This window comes from Pteronotus mesoamericanus, unplaced genomic scaffold, assembly GCF_021234165.1.
Source record: "Pteronotus mesoamericanus isolate MK-2021 breed Mesoamerican mustached bat unplaced genomic scaffold, CSHL_Meso_final contig_27, whole genome shotgun sequence".
NCBI lineage: Eukaryota > Metazoa > Chordata > Mammalia > Chiroptera > Mormoopidae > Pteronotus > Pteronotus mesoamericanus.
The window spans coordinates 19,190,268-19,204,564 of NW_026555115.1; the positions used below are offsets into that span (position 1 = coordinate 19,190,268).

At 51.1% G+C, this 14,297-nt stretch overlaps 1 protein-coding gene across 2 annotated transcripts in view; it reads left to right on the plus strand.

Moving 5' to 3' along the window:
* FBLN2 (fibulin 2) overlaps positions 1-14,297 on the plus strand; it is a 96,077-nt gene that overhangs the window by 19,933 nt on the left and 61,847 nt on the right. The window contains exon 2 of one of the 2 annotated variants that reach the window (XM_054575088.1): positions 11,580-12,935. In XM_054575088.1, the coding sequence (XP_054431063.1) occupies positions 11,639-12,935 (1,297 nt within the window). In that variant the 5' untranslated portion in view covers positions 11,580-11,638. Of the gene's footprint in view, positions 1-11,579; positions 12,936-14,297 lie in introns of those variants that run through there. The other variant, XM_054575087.1, reaches the window with a different exon arrangement.

Genomic DNA, 14,297 nt, shown 5'->3' on the forward strand with positions numbered 1-14,297 from the left:
CCATAAACTGTTACCCTTTGATCATGTTCAGAGTGGGGGGCTCTGGTGAGAGAACTGCTCCTACTTCCTCATTCCATTTGTAGGGACTTTTCCCTGACTTTCTTCTATCCTGCTGCACTCCTGCTCTCTTCTTTGTTCCATGTGTATCTTGCCCTAGGGCCTTCGGACATGCTGTTGCCACTGCCTGGGATTCCATTCCCCAGATCTTTGCATGGCAGCACATCTTTGCCAGGCAAGTCTAAGCCAAAGTGTTGCATCCTAGCGAGGCCTACACTGACCTCTCTTGCCAGAGGAGTGTCCCCGTCCTTCTCCTTCCCAATGCCAACATTACCTTTCTTATTTGTTCCCTGTCTTGTCCTTCCACCAGAGCACTGGGCACATGAGAGTAGGGCCTCTGTTGGTCTTGTTTACTGCCAAATCCAGTACCTGTAGCAGGGGGTGTCAGGTAGCAGGTGCCTGATTAATACCTACAAACTGAAGGTCTCTGGTCATACATACTCTCTTGGCCAGACAGACCGGGGTTCAAATTTCTGCACCACCTTTTATTGATGATGTGACCTTCGGAAGATCATTTACGCTGTCTGTGCCTGAGTTCCCTTATCTGTCGAGCATGGTTAAATAAATTAAACATCCTGGAAGCTCTCAGTCCAGTGTCTGGCATCATATCAGCACTGAGGAAGCGATGGTTATAAATATGAACCTAGCAACAGTTAAAATTCCTCCTAATATTTTGTGCCAAAAACAAGTTTATTTCTCCCAGTGAACTAGATGACTTCCTCTTATCAGACAAGGAGCACTGGGTTATCCTCTTAATTTCCCTCCTGGCCCTGGCTGCCAGGAAGCTTACTGCTAACGGGTGGTCTCAGGAGCAGCCTGTATTTCCTGTTGGGTCTTCAGTGTAGTTTTCTCCTTTCCTGTCTTTGCTCTGATTACTTGCTTTTGGCTCCACAGTACATGTGTTACTGTTTTTTATTATGGTAAAGTACATATCACACAAAATTGACCAATTTAACCATTTCTAACTGTCCAGTTCAGTGCCATTAAGTACATTCACATTTTGTGGATCCATCGTCTCCACCCATCTCCAGAACTTTTTTCATCTTGCAAAACTGAAACTCCATACCCATTACACACTTATTCCCCATTCCCCCTCCACCAGCCGCTGGCATCCACCCTTCTGCTGTCTGTCCCTATGAATTTGACTACTCTAGGGACCTCATATAAGTGGAGTCACAGCATTTGTCCTGTTGTGTCTGGCTTATTTCACTGAGCATATTGTCCTCCTGGTTGATTCATGGCGTAGCACGTGTCAGAATTTCTCTCCTGATGAAGGCTGAATAATTTTCCTTTGTATGGATAGACCACATTTTGTCTACCTACTCATCTGTCCATGGACACTGGGTCACCTCTTGGCTATTGTGTGAATAATGCTGCAATGAGCATGGGTGTGCAAACACTGTTTTAGTAGATTACTTCCTTACCTCTCTGACACTGGGGCATAGGTAGTTTCTAGAACCAAACTGTCTTACCAGCTTCTGGTCAGGTGTATGGGGGTGTGTGTGTGTGGCAGACGCTGTGGCCGCTGCCTGTGCCCTGTCTGCCCCCCCACCGAAGGGGCCCTCCTCCCCCAGCTGCCCCAGGTTTGGGCTATTAATGACCCTTGTCCGGATGCTTGCTGTGGGTCCACAGGAGTTGCCTGCCCCCCAACCCCCATTGTCTGGGAGATAATTTTCCCTTCTGCCTACTTTGGTCTGTGGCCAGTGACTGACTAATGTCTGAGTGGGATGAGCCCTGGGATGCTGGTCACACTGCAGGGCTCTCCATGGGATCAGGCTCGTGCCAGGCTCTGGATGAGGCCACATCTTTGCCCAGCTTTGCTCTTTCCTATATCCTGCTTCCCTTTTTCCTAATCCTGAAAGTTTGCTCCAGTAAACCACGAGCTCAAGAACCCACCTCAGGCTCTGCCTCGGGAGGTCCCAGGCTCAGACAGTGTATAACTCCTGTATTCCCTTCTTCATTTGTATGTCTTGCATGACTGGGAGCATGCCGCGGGGTTCCTCTGTGAGTGACATACTGAGGCCTACCTACTAGGCTACCTGGGTAGAAGTGGGTGCCTTAGAAAGGCAAAATTCCAAGTGTCCATAGCTTAGGGAAGAGGCAGGTCCTAACCCAGGAAACCTGGCTATCTAGGTGATCTTGGGAAGGAGGGAGCTGAGGCTCCCACCTCCTCTGGGCCTCCCTTCTTTGGGTGTGGTCAGGAGGAGCCCAGGGCCCAGAAGGGTTTGGGAAGACAGAGGGAGCAGTGAGCCCTGTGTAGCAGTGGAGAGTGGGCCTGGATCATGGTGGACCAGTATCGCTCTGCTGTCTGCTTCTGATTTTCCTAGAGAAGTTGGGAATCCAGCTTCAGTGTAAAATGTTCTGATTTTAAATGTTAAAATGTTAAATTAATAACAGCTTGATGTTATAATGTCAGCAGCTAATTTCAAAAGTACCATGTGGACCCTCCAAACATGTCTATGAATAGGTGGTCTGGCCCTCTGGTTTGACGTGGGGCTGGGCAGCTGTGTAGGGCAGGCTGCTGGGAGGAGCTGAGGTGCGGCCTTCAGAGGTGCCTGTGGGCAGGCCAGGTGGTCCTGATTACTCTCCTGTGTTTGTAACTGGTATGTCAACAAGTGTCTTGTATGTTTATTTCCCTATGTCATCCCCTGCTGTTTGAAATCCAAGTGTTTTGATGTCCCAGTCTCTTGTTTAAAAGAGTGGTCCCCTGCAAATATTTAAAAAGTTTTCAAGCCATACCATCACCATCCTGATACTGTTCTTATCTAGAGTTGCCTGGTAAAAATATAGGATGCCAGTTAAATTGGAATTTCAGATAAATGATGAGTAAGTATGTCCCGAGTATTGCACAGGACATACATACACTACACAATTATGCAGTATTTATCTAAAGTTCCAGTGATTTTTATTTGCTAGTTCTGGCAAGCCGACTGTCAGTGCCTGAAGGATCTGGGAACTGGTAAATGGAAGGATTTCTGTACCTTGTGGTTTGAAGTCATGTAAGGCGAGACCCCACTTTAGGTAATTGTGGCGCTGAATTTGTGTCCCCCAGGGTCTTCTGGGCAGCATCAGGGTGACCTTGCCAGCCCAGAGAGTTTTCTTCTGGGGCCTGCTATGGATGGGTGTGAGGTTACTTTATCAAAGGGGGTATCACCTTACTGTAGGGATGGGTGTTTGTGTTTTATTTTTGGAGTGGGGACAACATTGAGGATGGTAGAGAGAGGAGCTTACAGCCAGGGTGAGCAAAGGTAGCTGGCGTTTAAGCAGCATGCTGAAGACCTGACACTGATGTGCCACAGACTTCCCTCCTGAACCCTTCCCGCCTTCAGATGTCCTGTGGTGGGGGGCTGTGGGAGAGTCAGTGTGTCTCCACAATCAGCCACTCCTCTGCACCCACTCCCTGGTCAGAGACCCTTACTGAGAGTGTTGTACTGCCCTCCTCTGTCCTGTCTTGCCCTTGTTCAAGTTATAACCTAAGAACCTAGCCCCGAGCTACATTAGAAACCCCATTGTCCCCACGCACAGCAGGGAGCTGATCAACGAAGACCAAAGCTGTGGCAGCCCAGACTAGACCTCAACTTGCTCTTGCCTTGAACCCACTCTAGATCTTTAGCTTGGGAGTCAAAGACACTCTGTACAGGGCTGGATGCATCTCCAGACTCTATGTTGGTGGCTCCCCACCTTTCATTCCCACCTAAACACTGACTGTCCTTGTGGCTCTTTATCATGGAAAGTGGCAAACCAAAATAGAGAAGGCCAGAAAGGACACCCAGACACCTGTCATCTGTACTTCACAGTTGTTAATATTTTCGCATGTATTGCCTTTGGCTTTTTTTCGTGCTGAAGTATGTTAGAGCATATTATAGACATGATGATTTTTAAAATATTAACCTTTTAAAAAATCCCAGTGTTTGCCAGCCATCATACCTCACAGAATGATCGGCTGTTCCTTGGTATCCTTTGGTCCTCAGTCCATCCTTGGAGCCCCTCATTTAGCACTGGCATCTCTCTCAACTGGTTCCTCATGCTGGGTCTCATCAGGAATCCCACATGCATTGTGGTTATATCCCAGGCCTGTTCTAATCTAGAGCAGCTTCTCTCCTTGCTTTCCTGTGTACTGAGGAGGTGGACATGTGTCCTGTAGAAATGTCCTTCTTCTGGATTATCTGCTTTTAATTGCTGTCTTAGATCACAGTGGTTCAGGTTACATGTTACTGCATAACCAACTACCCTGACACTTGGAGGCTGAAACAGCAATAGTCATGTAATTTGCTCAGGAATTTAGGCAAGGCTAGACCAGGTTCTTCTTCTTCTTCTTCTTCTTCTTCTTCTTCTCTTTCTTCCTTCTTCCTTCCTCTTCTCCTTCTTCCTTCTTCCTCTTCCCTCTTCTTCTTTTCTTTCTTCTTCTTCTTCTTCTTCCTTCTTCCTTCTTCTTCTTTTCTTTCTTCTTCTTCTTCTTCTTCTTCTTCTTCTTCTTCTTCTTCTTCTTCTTCTTCTTCTTCTTCCTTCCTTCCTTCCTTCCTTCCTTCCTTCCTTCCTTCCTTATTTCTTCTTCCTTCTTCCTTCTTCCTCTTCCCTCTTCTTCTTTTCTTTCTTCTTCTCTTTCTTCTTCTTCTTCTTCTTCTTCTTCTTCTTCTTCTTCTTCCTTCTTCTTCTTCTTCTTTTTTCTTTCTTCTTCTTCTTCTTCTTCTTCTTCTTCTTCTTCTTCTTCTTCTTCTTTCTTCCTTATTTCTTCTTCCTTCTTCTTCCTTCCTCCTTCTTCCTCCTCCTTCTTCTTCCTCCTTCTTCCTCCTTCTTCTTTCTCCTTCTTCTTCTCCTCCTCCTTCTCCTTCTCCTTCCTTCTCCCTCTTCCTTCACATGGCATCAGTTGGGGACATACCTGCCTCCTCACAGAGAAGGGCTCCCAAATGGGCTCTTGCACATGCACAGTCCAGTAACCAAAAGGAGCAGACCAGCATGTGGTCTTTCTGGCAGTGTAGTCCCACATCTTCCCAAGTGGCTCAGTGTTTTTAGAGACCCAGATAGAGGCTGCCAGGCCTCATGGAGGGGCTTGGTGTGCCTTCTGCAAGTCTTTAGCTGGAGCAGTCACAGCGCTGAGTCTCATCAGTTAGGTGCAGTTCCAGTCCCATCCCTCAGCCAATTGCAGCAAAGTGACAAATGAAGTCTATGGATTGGCTGGATGTATTACATCCCTTTCCCTGCCTCAGCTGGGTGCAGGAACAACACCCCCTTCCACCCACCCAGACTGTTGTGGTTCCTGACAGGGGTCCAGTATGGGATTTCTTTCAGCTTTCTCAGCTGTGCCTCAGGAGCTAAGGGTTGGGTTAGCTACTCTTCTTCACTTATAACACACTGTTATCTTCATCTCTGCATGGTACTACTCTTACACTGCTTCTATACTGCTCCTATTTTATTGGTCAGTTTATTCTACTATCTCTGCTCCTAAGCCATTCCTTTCCCTACTATAGGCAGATGTCCAGTTCTGTTCTGTGTGGATCTGTTTAACTGCCTGTGTTTTGCAAGTGGTTTTTTTTTTGTTTGTTTGTTTGTTTATTTTTACCTTGGGTGTGTACATCTGTAATTGACCTGAGTGCTGTTGTAACCAGACAAAATGGAGGTTCAGCTGCCTGCCACCACAAAAGCCAAAATTGTGAGGCAGGTGCTAGTGCAAAAGAAAGGAGGTTTTATTTAGGTATGGCACAACCTGGAACAATGGTGGACTCCCATTTCAAAGACCATCTTGACTTCCTGCTCAAGCCCGCAGTTCTTTTACGGATAGGGAGGGGAATGCTTTTTTCCTAATCCATTCATCTTTCTAGTTTTTGGCACTCTTGGGGCCCTATCCATTCATCTTTCTAGCTTTTGGCACACTCAGGCCCTATCTATTCATCTTTCTAGCTTTCCAGGCCTGCATGCTCCCTATCCATTCCTATTTCTAGGTAAAAACCTCCCCCTGCCACCATCTTGGCCAGTGGGCAGAGACTCCCTTGTCACTCTGACTGTTTCATGGTAATAGCATTGGGCTCACTATCTTGTTCTGTTTCTTACCTTTTCCACTTAGTGTTCCGTTTTTAAGGGCCATCCATGTTGCTCTGTGTACACGGAATCAATCATTGGCTTTGAGTTCTGTGGGGTCCTCTTGGGGGTGTGCCTATCAGGGTCCCAGCAGGAAATGGGAGCCTATCACGGGTGTCAGCTGTTGGCCATTGGTGCCAATTTAATGCCATCAGAAATCCCCAATATGGGGTGCGGTAAAGGAGACTTTATTCAGTGCGGACACTTCAGTTGTGATACAACATGGCTGCAGCTGTGAAAACAGCTCAATAGTGTTACAGCTCAGTTCGAATATGGCACAGCTGTGGAACAGTGTGCCATGAAGAAGCCCTGGGGCAAGGCCCTCATTTGGCTAGGCAGCCCAGAAAAGACAGTCTTCAGTCTTTGGTGGAAAGGGAAAGTGCTATCCTGGGCCAGAGAAGAGCTGACTTATATAGAGAGAAGTCCCTGCCCTGGTTCCTGAATGGTCCGTCCTCATGCAAATGAGGACTCCAAATAATCACAGTTTGAATGGTATTGTTTGGTGAAAATGCTGATGGGGATATAGCTGTGCAGCTCTAACTGGATGGGGAAAGCCTCAGTCCTAATGGTTGAAATAGGATTCCAGGAACTCCTTTGTAAGGACTGGCGCAGATGGCAGAAACACCGTGCAGGCAGGTAGTTCAGTGCAGGCTTCTCTCCAATATGTGGTTTGTGTGTGAGAGGCCCCTGTGCAGAAATGGCTGGTAGGCTATGTTTTCTTTTTTTTTTTAATTTGAGCCCAGTTAAGCCACCAAAAGTCCTTTTTAGTCAATACCTTCTTTCTCAGGGTCCACACTGGATTTAGAGGAGGAGTGGTTAATGAAGAGACCTAGGACAGGTGTGAGCAGGGTTGGGGGAATCTACAGAGCATCAGCCAGCTCTTGGAGTAGCAATGATGGGTGGGTGGGGAGCCTTTAGCACCTTGGGTCTGCAGGGGTGGTGGAGAGGTAGGTCTTAGAACCCAGCAGGGTCACCCAGTAGAAGCTATGGCCATGGGGGAGCGGGGATAGCCACCACCAAACCTCTGCCCAGGTGGTAAAGCAGGTCAGGGTGGGAAATGAGCACCCCAACCTCTCTCTCCCATCCTCTGATCTCTTAGGGTCTGCCTTTGGAGGATGTGGGAACCTGGGGACACATTCTGAGGCTGTCAGCCTCCTCAGTGGAGAGCAGAGTGGAGAAGGGCGGGGAGTGGATTTGGGGACAGGTACCAGCATGGTGGCCTACTGCTGTCTCATCACCTCCTACCAACAGAGACATACCCAGTGACCACCGTGGGTGTATGGACCTGGTGCAGTTGTCTTCAGGTAGCTCACAGGGCACGAGAACTGACATCACATACTGCTCATGTGGGCTGTTTGCATGTGTGTTGATCGTTTAAGTCAGCGGCATAATAATCATCATCTTAAATTATAATCATGTTATTATTAATGTAAATGTATTATCCAGCTTTTCAGTCGATGGGTACAGGGCAGAGCCTGTGGGAGATATTCTTTTTCTCTCCATGGTCCTGCTGAGCTCTCGCCTTGGGAATGCGCCTCCCCCACCTCCCCCAACCCCGTACACACTGATGGGCCCATGAACCATCCAGAGCAGTTGTAGAGATGTACCAGGGCCTCTTGAGGCTAACTCTACTCCAGGTGAGCCACCTATAGGGGCTGGCCCTTCCCCACTGGGCCAACTCCCTCAGATACATCCCAGCTGGTCCCATATCCTTCATGGACGGGCACACAACCTTCATATAGCATCAGGGGGCTCTGAGCACCACGCAGGCGTTCCAGACCTCCATTCTCCCAGCTTGAGGCCACAGTGGGAATGACCGTGGGGTTCCCAGTTCAGAGGTGAGCCTGTGTTCAAACATACCCAGCCACATGTGAGTGAGTGGAAAGGTCCTATAGTCTCCAGGGGGAATTGAGAGCCCCGTGCCCTGTGTGACATCTTAGGGTAGCCAGGCCTCAGTGGTGTTTAAGAAGAGTTAGAAACCTGAATTTTCCTGTGAACACTTCCAATTTGTAAATACTAGTAACTAATTTAAAACTAAAAACCCAACACGTGGGATAAACAAATGCAGTTATGGGCCAGAAAATGTCTGTGGATCCCTGGCCATGACCGAAGGTGTGGTAGAACCTCTTCACTGTATACAGATGCAGAGCCAAGACTCAGAGAGGGCAAGAGCCTTACTTAGGTTTGCACAGCAAATGAGGAAAACACAAAGTCAGGGCCTAATGTCCTTTATCATTTCTCTGGAGTGGAGGTGATGGATGAACCCAAGATATGGAATCAGCTGTGAGTGGGCAGAATGTGATGCTTGGGGGTGAGGTCCAAGGGCCATTCCACTGTGGGGGCCAAGAGGGTGAGCAGAACTAGGGGGCTGACTTGCAGGAGAATGCAGGTGGGGTGAGTGGGTGGGTATAGCAGGCCTGGAGGGAAACAAACAAAGGTCCTGTGGGAGGAGCCTGCCAACGTCCGGTGGGAGTATTTCCCTCCTAGAATGTGTTCATGTGAATGTGTGACGAGTGGAAAGGCAGATGGAGGTTGGGGGAAGGGTTTAGGTCTTAGACTGCAAATGTTTTTTTTTTTCTTAAATGACACTGTTGAGCATTGACTCGAGGGCCTTTGTGTCCCCCTGCCCCATCTCCATGTAGATTGATTTTGTCACTGAGGGTATAGGCCCCAGCTCTCCTGGTGACTGATTCTTAATCAGGCTGGCTTTATGGAGCCCTTCACCCTCCTGAAGTGGCCTCTCAGCTTGGGAGAATGTGTGTGTTACCTGTTGGTGTCCAGTGACTCCCCTACATCACTGGCCCAGGTACAGACTCCTGTCCCTGGTGACATTCTCACCATCTTCACTTGGATGATCCCTGCGTTTCTCAAACTCAGTACTGACCACACTGGGCTGCAGTCTCTCCTGTAGGTCCATGGCCCTCCTTCCACAGCCTTCCCTGCCTCAGGAAGCGGCAGCTCCATACTTCCAGGCGCTCTAGCCAAAACCTGGGCTCATCCTGGACAACTCTGCAGTCACACCCATGGAGTCTAGCAGCAAATTCTGTTGACTCTACCTTCAGAATATTCCCCTGTGCACTGTCCTCTCCTGCCTCCTATCACTTGCCTCCCTGGCCTCTCTGTTCTTGCCTGGCTCCCCTGCTTTCAACTCAGCGGCCCTTAATAGAGTCCTGTCAAGTCATTCCAGGCCCAGGGCTTCCAGAAGCCCTTCCCATAGCTAGAAGCCCTTCCTGTAGCCTGAAGCCCTGCTTGATCTAGTCGTTACCACACTCACCCTTGCTCATTTTGCTCAGCAGTGGTGGCCTACTGCTATTCCTTACCTCCTTCCTACTGGTTCTGCACTAGGCCCTTTGCATCTGCTATTCCTGTTGCCTGACCTACTTTGCCTCCAGACATTCACATGGCTGTCTTCATTGATTCACTCAGGTCTCAGCAGCTCAAATGCCATTTCCTTAGGGAAGACTTGCTTGACCACCCTGGCTAATATTTGCTTTTCTGTACCCCCCAGCCACTTCCTATTTCATTTATTTCCTCATTGTACTTATTACATTCAGAAACCCACTGAATTACTGTGGGTTTATGACCTGCCTCTTTGCATCAGAGGGTCAGTGCTAGCAGAACGGACAGGAGGTGTCTTTTGCTACTAAACTCCCAGCTCTAGAAGGATCCCTGGCACAGAGGACCTGCTCAGTCAGTGCTGGCTGAGTGGCTGGCAGAGGCAGATGTCCTTTATCTGCTGTGCCTGGGCGTTAAGTGGCTGTGGCCCTGTCACTGCCCCACCAGACTCAGGTCCTGTGCTGTCAGGTCATGCTTGCCTGCCCCTGATCTAGGTTCAGCCAGGAGACGGGAAGCTTGTGATCACTTCCTCTAGAAATAGCAGTGATTCTGTCCCCTGCTTTCTTTCTCTTTTTTTGCCAGAAACTTTTAAGAAGTTTTTGTTGTTATTTTTAGGTTTGAAATGACAAACACTTGAAATACTAGAGATGTCACTTCATTGTCTTTTTGTCCCTTTCTCAAAAAATTGGGTCATTTTAGCAAAGTGACTATAAACAGTAGCCCTGGGTTGGGGGCTGGGAGTAGGTGGAGAAGGAGCCTTCTGTCTGTGACCCAGGAGCATGCAGCCTCGGTGGGGACACCCTGGCCCCAGAGCCACGATTGGCTGTGGGAACCAGTGACTTTTGCAAGGGGTAGCAGTGGGGGAGGATGAGGACTGGTGAAAAGGTGGCACTCGAGTGGCCTGTAGAGGATGGCATGGAGGGGCTATGGAAAGAGAGGGCCCTGCGAGAGTGTCATGTGAGGGCCTTCCAGAGGGGAGGGTCAGACAGCCCCCTTAGGGTACCCGGACCTTTCCTTGCTGGCAGCCTGACACAGGGGACTGGTTTGGGGCCTCTGGTGTGTCAGGTTAGCTGTTCTGAGATAGCACTGGCTTTGCAGAGAAGGGGCAGCAGTGGCCAGGAGTCGGGAACGGCAGGAGATGGAGGTGTCCCAGGGCTGGAGAGAGGGGGCAGAGGGTGGAGAGCTGTTCCTGGAGTTGTAGTACTTGAGAGGTGCATGGGTGGGGGTGGGGGATGGGGGCATAGAGGCAGTGGGTGTTGAGGATAATTCTGGAAATGGTGATAACCTTTGCTGGGGCAGCTGAGGAGGTTGGTGGGAGTGTCCCCTATGGCTAAACTTACAGTGCAAGGGGGTCTCTTTGAGAGTGTTTCTGAGCCCTGAGGTCTGCCCAGGGCTGTGGCAGGGGGGCTGTCTGTCTGTTCCAAGGCCTGGAAGGGAGCCTGTCGCCCCCCAGCATCTACCCGACCATATCCTTTGAGAGTTAGTCACAGGCCTTGGGGCAGTCAGGATGGAACAAACTTTGGGGGAGGGAAATTGTTTGGGTGGTTATGTGTGTGCGCATGCATGTGTGGGACTATGTGTGTGAGACCTCCCTGGTGTCCTGAGGCTGAAGGTGAGACGGTGTGTGTAACTGTGTGTGAGGATTGGGACTGGCCTGTGAGCAACCACAGGTGCCTGTCACAGAGGGTGTGAGAGTTCAGGGTGCCCTAGGCTGCTGGATGTGTGCCCTGGTGAGTGAGTACAGGCATGAGTTTGAGTGTGTGTGTGACTGGGCAGGAGGGTCGCACTCAGAGGCCGAGTGTCAGAAAGCAGCTGGGGCAGGTCAGTTGCCTTGAGTGGGGCCATGTTGTACTCTGGACAACAGCACCTATGGTGCCTGAGTAACTGTCTGTGACTCTTTCACACATGTGGCAGAGTCTCTGTGCATCCAAACACAAGTGACCAGGAGTGCGTGTATGGGGGTATGGGAATGAGTGCACACATGTGAATGAAGGAGGCTGAGGCTGTGTCCAGCTGTGTGCATGTGTTGGTATGTGTGCCTGGTGGGGTACATGAGTTTTCGTGTATGGGCCCTGTATGGTGCTGACAGGTGTCCTTTCCAATTTCCCCAGGGCCTCGCAGGAGAGGGGACCTTTTGGCTCAAGGTGGCACCTGGGCTTGCTGTGGGACCATGGTGCTGCTCTGGGAGCCTGTAAGAGCCTGGCTGGCCTTGACCCTGGCCCTGGCCCTGGGTGCAAGTTCAGGTGTGGCAGCCCCACAGCAGGACTGCACGGGTGTTGAGTGCCCACCGCTGGAGAACTGCATCGAGGAGGCACTGGAGCCTGGCGCCTGCTGTGCCACGTGCGTGCAGCAGGGCTGCGCCTGTGAGGGCTACCAATACTATGACTGTCTGCAGGGTGGCTTTGTGCGCGGCCGTGTGCCCGCTGGCCAGTCCTACTTTGTGGACTTCGGCAGCACCGAGTGTTCCTGCCCACCAGGTGGTGGCAAGATTAGCTGCCAGTTCATGCTGTGCCCTGAGCTCCCACCCAACTGCATCGAGGCGGTGGTGGCAGCTGACAGCTGCCCACAGTGTGGCCAGGTGGGCTGCATCCACACTGGCCGCAAGTATGCTGCTGGTCACACAGTCCACCTGCCACCGTGCCGGGCCTGCCACTGTCCTGACACCGGTGGTGAGCTCATCTGCTACCAGTTGCCCAGTTGTCATGGAGATGCCGAGGCCATGCCCACTGGTGCCACCGGGAACTTCTCAGAGACTGAGGAGAGTGACTCTGAGCGACACTATGAAGACCCCTACAGCTATGACCAGGAGGTGGCAGAAGCAGAAGCGGCAGCAGCTATGGAGGGCGAGCTTCAGGCAGGCACAGGGGGCCCAGCCACTCTGGGAGGTGGAAGCCAGCCTCTGTCTGCCATCCAGGCCACCCCCTGGCTGGCTGCCCTCCCTAGGCCAACAGCAGCTGCTGCCCTGGGTCCACCAGCTCCTGTGCAGGCCAAAGCCAGGAGAGTGACAGAGGATAGCCAAGGGGAAGGGGGAGAAGAGAGGGAAAAAATAGTTGTTAGGGAACAGCTGGCAGCAGGTGGCCTCAGGGGGCTTGATGGGCCTCCCAGTACAGGCCCAGCCAGGCCCAGTCTCCCTGTCCAAGAGGAGGGGACAGATGCTGGAGCAGGGCCCAAAGAGAACCTCATCCCAGATGCCCAGGCCACCTCTCAAAGCACTGGACAGGAGGGAGCCGACCCTGTGCCAGGGTCAAGCACGGCCAGTGTCCTCCAGTCTCAGGCCACATCGAGTTTTCCTGAAGACCCAACGAAGCCCAGCAGCCATACCATCCTGACCACACCTCCCCACGAGACCACCCAGGTCCTGCCCATCCAGGAAGTGCCCAAGCAGCCACCGGTTCTGTCCCGTCTTCAGCCAGAGGAGGACACAGACCCCAACTCTGTCCATTCTGTTCCCAGAGGTGACCCTGAAGGTAAGCCCCTTTCTTAATTCCTTCAGGGGCACTCAGTCCAGGGAAGGGCAGCCTGGGGCCCCATCATTGTGCTAGGTTTCTGCACAGCTGCTTGGGGCAGGGGACGCTGGGTCTGTGGGACCCCACACTTTAGGGCAAAAGCCTTTTAGATGTCGTTTTCTCCCTGGCTCAGCTCCTGGGGATGGAGTGGGTGGGTGGCAGTGAGGTCCCTGTTGCAGTCAGTGCTGGGCTACATGCATGGTGTGGCTGTGGTCGAGGGCCCAGTTAGGCATCCCTCATCTGTGCGGGGGAGTCACTGAGGAGGTTTCTGCTTAGGTGCAGGTGGGGGCTGGTAGGGTCCAAAGTGCCCCAGCAGGAAGTGGGGAGTTTCACAGACTGAGGGCAGCTGCCTTCTCACATCCTTCCTGATAGTGGCCTCCAGGCATGTTTGGGATCCTGGTCTCTGAGGGGACAACCAAAGGGATGCAGTCTCTCATGGGGGCTCTTTTTGAGAGTCCAGGACTACTAGGCTTGCCACCTCTTCCAGTCAGTCCTGTTAACACAAAAGTTGTTCTCATCCCTCTGCTCTGTACTCTGCCCTGGCTCCGATCCTACTCAGTGTAGAAGCCAAGGTCCTCTTGGGGCCACCAGCTCTGCGCAGCCTGCCTCTGTGACTTCTGGGCCTCATCTTCACCCTTGTCTAGTCTGTCTGTGCTGCTGTAACAAAGAATACCATAGACAGGGTGGCTTAAATGACAAACACTATTTCTCACAGTTCCGGGGGCTGGGAAAGCAAGATGAAGGTTGGGTATCTGCTGCAGACCTACTTCTTGGTTTGTAGGTGGCCAGCTTCTTGTTGTGTCCTCACATGGCAGAGCAGGTGAGGGTACATCTCATCTGATATAACATCAGAGAAGGAATAAACGCTTTGGTATTTCTTCTCAGAGAGGCATTAATTCCATCATGAGGGCTCCACCCTCATCACCTCCCAAAAGCTTCATTTCCGAATAGCATCCCATTGGGGATTAGGGTTTTAACACACCCCAGTCTGGGGTGAGGGAGAAACATCCAGTTCATGAGAACCCTCCCTCTCATCCAGTCTGCTCAGCCCCAGTGACCTAATGAGGCACCTTGACAGCCCTGGGGCCTTTGCATTTGTCACTTCCTCTTCCTGAAATACTCTTCCAGGGGGCCAAGTGTCTCACTTCTTTCCTCCGTTCAGCTCTCTTCCATTCAGTTCAAGGTCACCTCCCCAGAGAGGCTTCCCCTGGGCACCCAACTGAAAGAACACCACTCCTTCCTCTTATTGTGCTGTATTTCCCCTAGTAGAAGGTGCATGCCATGATCAGAGGGACCACATCTGTCATCTTTTCTGATGTGCAC